The 6,000-nt window shown below is 37.2% G+C and overlaps 1 protein-coding gene across 1 annotated transcript in view; it reads left to right on the top strand.

Moving 5' to 3' along the window:
* The window catches only part of HEATR5A (HEAT repeat containing 5A), a gene marked incomplete at its 5' end in the record, with an annotated part of 55,513 nt that overhangs the window by 9,166 nt on the left and 40,347 nt on the right, over window positions 1-6,000 (top strand). Inside the window, 4 exons of the mRNA XM_029284174.1 lie at window positions 826-935; window positions 2,223-2,386; window positions 2,472-2,647; window positions 3,541-3,646. Of these exons, the coding sequence (XP_029140007.1) occupies window positions 826-935; window positions 2,223-2,386; window positions 2,472-2,647; window positions 3,541-3,646 (556 nt within the window). The remainder of the gene's footprint in view (window positions 1-825; window positions 936-2,222; window positions 2,387-2,471; window positions 2,648-3,540; window positions 3,647-6,000) is intronic.

Genomic DNA, 6,000 nt, shown 5'->3' with positions numbered 1-6,000 from the left:
TGGCTTTTGACAGGCAGAAATCAATGTGGAAGCCAGCAGAAAGTCACAAGTCATGATCAGGTGACATCGCACTTAGTGACCTGCCGTGATTCACTTATGACTGTAAAAAGAACTGACAAACTGACATAGCTCTGGCATAGTCACATGATTTTACTTTACGACTGCATTGTTTAATGATGGAGTTGCCAATCCCAATTGTGGCTGATAAGTGACTGCTATCTGCAGCCACTTTAGTTTTAAAGACAGTGGTCATGCGCATGTGTGGGTTTATCAGAATTGATACAGTGAACTGGACTGAAAGGGGGAAAGGCACAGCGAATAAAGAGGATGACCTTGAAGGACTGAGGCAGCAGTCAATAAATGAAACTTCAGCCCAGGTCAAGGATGTAATTTGTGAAAATGCCTCTGGTAGCCCCCCACCCTTCTCCTGAAAATAAAAGAGGCAGGAAAGGTAGCATGAACAAGATGCTGTTATTATAACTGTTCTAATAAAAGTATTTTTAGATCTATATCTTAATCCTTATAGGGCTGACAAAAGGTGATCTGGAGTACATATGGAGTGTGCATTGTATCTGTTGGCACCACCTTAAATCATGAGTGTTTTCTTGGATCAGGTGCTAGCTTTTGCTGAGCAAGCAAAGGAAAGGCTACAGTTTCTTTAAGGGAATTGTCTTCCTTGCTCTGAATCACCTTTTTCCATGGGTATGAAATCAGTAGCAGATTTATTCATTTATTTATTATACAGGCTGCCCATTTTACATATATGACTCTAAATTAATTGAACAGCTTTTATTGTAACAGTAGGATTTTTTTTAACCTTTAAAGGCTTCCTTCACTGAATAAAATGTATGGCAGTGCTTTAAAACTATCATCAGTGACATATAGGAAAAGACTTTATGAACTCCTTGCTTTGTTGCCTCCCAAGAGTTATGAAGGTATGTATACTTCTTCCCAAAATATTTCTAAAGACTTCCCTCAAGCTTGTCTTGCTGTAATAACAAAAGGACAAGTAAAGCATTGTAACACAGAATATAATTAATTTGTATGTAAGAGAAAGACTTAACAGAGAATGATATTTAAAAAACCTGTACCAAATGAATTCCATGCATAATACTAGTTAAAAAATAGAGACAGAGAGAGCATAATTTGAATAAAGGTTAAGATTTTAAAAAGCAGCGTATTGTATTCAAGAAGGGATAAAAATGCTGGTAGCCTTTATAAATTCAGGCATGACGACAGAGCATAAATGGTGTGCATTATAATTCAGAATCTAACTGATCATGTGAACTTTTTGCTCTATGGTTCTTGCTCTGCTTTTTGTTTTCAGTATTTTTTTTTTGGCACATAGAGACTGTAGATGTATCCCTTTGTGCAGTGAAATTCAGAAATAAAGGTATTGCTGTAACACTGAGTAACAGACATTAGACCACACAGCAGTTCAACATTTCTAATCTTAGGCTGTCCCTCAAAGTCAAATTAAACTGCAGGGTAAACAATTAAAAATATACAACTACTCTGTCTTACTGTAATAACCAAGAGTTTTCTGTTTTTCATAGCTAATTTGTAGTTTTCTCCTATGACATAATGTATTATAAGGCATTGTAATGGAAATAGTGTATTACAGCCTAACATATTTCTTTTTTGTTTCTATTATACTCCCTTCTCTATTAAATTCTACATAGTTAGAACCATGAACTATATTTTCCTATTTTAATTTCAGGTAGACTACCCAGTCACTGAAAATGAAAAGAAATTCCAGCTGTAAAAAATAGTTCTCTTGATATTTATAATCTTGAATCTGGTGTTTCACCAGAATATCAATCTTTCAATATCAAATTTATTTCAAAAGACATAATGTTTGGTACTGCCAAATCTATTTTCTAATAAATAGCCAAAAAGAAAATACTCTTCATTAAGTTATTATTGTGTTCCAAAGAATTTTTGCTCTACTGCAATAATTTCTGGAAGAAATAAATTCTTCAGCTTTTCTTTCTAACAGTTGATTGTGATATGCTACATTCTTGTTTTAGAAAGCCTTTCATTTTTTGGCATAGAATATTTCATTTAAGATTATTAAACTCATTCAGGTTTATGATCCACCAATCCACACATTTATCAGAAATCACATGACCTATTTCTGGTCCTTAAAATACTGTTGCAGTGGTGTATTTGGGTACCAGCTATGCATTAAAAAACATTTCCTTTCATTTCTAAAATTACAGGAAGTTTCTCTGCTGTTCTTAAAGAACTAGTGCAAGACTTGACTCAATTTGATAACCAGGCAGCTGCCTCTGCTGCGTATCTTCCGCCCTTTTCCCACCACTGCGAACTTGCCTTATTTGATCCGTTACTGCGGGAGACAGAACACAGATTTATTGAAGAGCAGGTACTATATTTTAGTGGTTATTTATGCACATAGAGGACAAAAACCATGTCCTGCAATGACAATTGTATTTCTTCTGTCTTTGCAGTTATTCTTAGTTAACAATACAGCTGGGGGAAGCTTGGAGTTTGACCCATTTGCAATCTATGAGAAGACTGGGCATGGAGATTCAGTGCCTAAGCCTTTGTCTCCAACTTCATCCATTGTCAGTGCAGCAACCCGTCTTTTTGGAGTGATATTTTCACAAGTAACAGAGACACAAAGGTAAAGAGAGTACAGTTGAGAATTCAGTTTCAGATTAGTTACTCATGGGAAATACATTATTTTTCAAAAGCATGCATTTTATCTAAACATTCTTTTTTGCCTTATGAACTAAACCATGATAGGAATTGTCTGTCTTAATTTATATACTATGTATATACTAAGTATATACTAATTTATATACTTAATTTAATACATACGTATTATGGGGCCAAGAGTTTCCCTCTGAGCAGTATAGCAGTGTGCTGAGTGTTAGGTGAGAGTAATTATGCTACTAAGAAAGCTGATTGGATTGTCAGTAGTGGAGTTGTATAAAATAATGTCATAGACCTGCACTTTTTATATGAACTGGTTTTATTGTATAATATTTGCAAAGATTGGAATATGAATAGGAATCTGAAAAGTGCTGTATTGTGTTTATTGCATAGATCTTCTTAACAACTCTGTATTCAGTTAGTAATCTTCTCATATGGTAGGTGAGAGATTGTTAGAAAAACTTTGTTTATATTCAACATAAATATGATTTGAAATAAATTGTAGATGCAACTTTATCAACATGTGTGTTTTTTAATTAAAAAGCTCTGACATGTTTCCCAAGTTTTCTTAGTTTCCTCAAGCCACAAATCCCTGGATTATGGATATAAGAAATGCACTGAAATATCCTGTATGTGTGCCACAGTAGCTGTTTGAATGTTTTTGAGAGGCAACGATAACCTTGACAAAGAAATATAGAGAAATATTAAGAGAGAATTTAGAGATTAACACTAAGAAATAAACAGCTTTCTGCTGAGCCATATTATATAGACTTTACAGTATATGAAACAGAGCCTTTACAGTATATGAAATGGGAGAAAGGCTAATTATTCAATTTCCTCTTGACTTTGCATGTGTTTAAGGCTGCAAGTGCTGGAACAGTTATTGGCATCCATAAAACAAACCAAAGGATCACGGCAACAGATAATACAGAAAAATATTATATCAGCAATTTGCAGTGTCCTAAAGGTAAGAGCCTCCCTTCAGTTTATTATGAAAGTCAGTGATATCCACCATAATCATTTAAGGGGAATCTGAAAGCAAGTTTGCTGTCTTTTCCTTGAAATTACTACTGAATCTTGTTGTCTGTTTTATTACTGAAAAAATGTAATTTAAAAAACAAGTAGATGAATTCAGCCACTGTTAATATCTTTGTTGTGCTTCCAAAGTTGAGTCTGTTGAATGGCATCTATAGCTAGATCAGTGGTTCTCAACCTGTGGGTCGGGACCCCATTTGGGGTCGATCGACCATTTCATGGGGGTCACCAAGCAAGGCTGTCCGCCATTTTTTGTGTCCGCCATTTTTCCCCCCTTTTCCGGCGGGTGCCTTACCTCCCTTGGGCTGGGCCAGCTGGTGGTTGGCCTGCTCCGTCTCTGCCGCTTGCCAGCTATGCCTCGGCCGGCGCAGGGGGCGGAACCACGCATGCGCAGCGCTCCCGGGCAGGGAAAGTCCTTGACTTACGACCGGTTGGGTAGTCCTCGACTTACGCCCGGTTTAGTCCTTGACTTACGACCGGTTTAGTCCTCGACTTATGACCGGTTGGGGTCGCAGCATTAAAAAGGTTGAGAACCACTGAGCTAGATGATATCTGTTTCATTTTCCAAGGTATTTATTTCCATACATAACACTAATGCTTGTTTGCTTTTCAAATAAAAGGTGAACCACCTTGTATGGTTTAGCATTATAGATGAATGCAGGCTTGGTTTAATATAACACATATAATATTGATATGATGCATAAAATACATCATATCAAGAGTCAATGCATTTTCTGCTCCCCTAAAAACTTCATTATAATTTTAAGGTCATCTGAAAGAAGTTCTAAGTATTATTTCAATAGACTACTATATATTAAATAACTTGAACTTGCCTTGCTTTGATGTTAAACAAAGTCTTCACAATGTGTTGCTTTAGATGCTATAATAAAGTACTATTCCTTTTCATTAATGACACAAACTTCTGAAAACCTTTTAACTACAAGAGTGAATGAGGGCAATATGCATGTTCGCAGATTCCCTATGGCTCTTTCATCTCAAGCATTTTATGCTAAACAAATAATTTAATATAAATTTAGTGTAGCATTCCGGAACCACTGATTGGTTTAAAATTGGGAAAGGAGTCCGGCAAAGCTGTATTCTGTCGCCCTGCCTATTTAACTTATATGCAGAGCACATCATGAGAAAGGCAGGGCTAGATGAATCAAAACTTGGAATTAAGATTGCCGGGAGAAATATCAACAACCTAAGATATGCAGATGATACCACTCTAATGGCAGAAAGTGAATAGCCTCTTGATGCGGGTGAAGAAGGAGAGTGCAAAAGTTGGCTTGAAGCTCAATATTAAGAAAACCAAGATCATGGCATCCGGCCCTCTCAATTCCTGGCAAATAGATTGGGAAGAAATGGAGGTAGTGACAGATTTTATCTTCCTGGGCTCCAAGATCACCACAGATGGGGACTGCAGGCAAGAAATTAAAAGACGTTTGCTCCTGGTGAGGAAAGCTATGGCAAATCTAGACAGCATACTAAAAAGCAGAGACATCACCCTGCCAACAAAAGTATGTATAGTCATGGCCATGGTTTTCCCAGTTGCAATGTATGGCTGTGAAAGTTGGACCATAAGAAAGGCTGAGCGCAAAAGAATTGAGGCCTTTGAATTATGGTGATGGAGAAGACTCCTGCGAGTCCCCTGGACTGCAAGGCGATCAAACCGGACAGTCCTAGAGGAGATCAACCCTGACTGCTCTTTACAAGGCCAGATCCTGAAGTTGAAACTTAAGTACTTTGGCCACCTAATGAGAAGGAAGGACTCACTGAAGAAGAGCCTAATGCTGGGAAAGATTGAGGGCAATAGAAGAAGAGGACAGCAGGGAATGAGGTGGCTGGATGGAGTCACTGAAGCAGTAGGCGTGAGCTTAAATGGACTCCAGAATATGGTAGAGGACAGGAAGACCTGGAGGAACGTTATCCATGGGGTCGCAATGGGTCGGACACGACTTCGCAACTAGCAACAAAAAGTGTAGCATTCAATCCACTTGCGGTATATTGCCTCTCCTTAATAATTCTTAGCTTCTGGTTCTATTCTCTATATTATATAATATTAGCAGAATTATGTGAGCCTTGGATCCTGAGGATAAAAAGGTGACTGTACATTTCAATAAATACAGTGATACTGTTGTAGAATAGCCATTTGTTGAATTGTAGTGGAGAAATCTGAGATAATAGAAGATATCACTTTGTTCTATGCTTTATAAAGCCTAAAGAAGGCAATGTTCATGTAGCTGTAGATATTTAGATTGAGAATGTAATTTGGCATCTAGAATA

This window comes from Protobothrops mucrosquamatus, unplaced genomic scaffold (genome assembly GCF_001527695.2).
Source record: "Protobothrops mucrosquamatus isolate PMUCROS unplaced genomic scaffold, P.Mucros_1.0 scaffold403, whole genome shotgun sequence".
NCBI classification, from domain to species: domain Eukaryota; kingdom Metazoa; phylum Chordata; class Lepidosauria; order Squamata; family Viperidae; genus Protobothrops; species Protobothrops mucrosquamatus.
The sequence above is the reverse complement of the archived record's forward strand: the minus strand, read 5'-3'. Positions and strand labels throughout refer to the sequence as shown.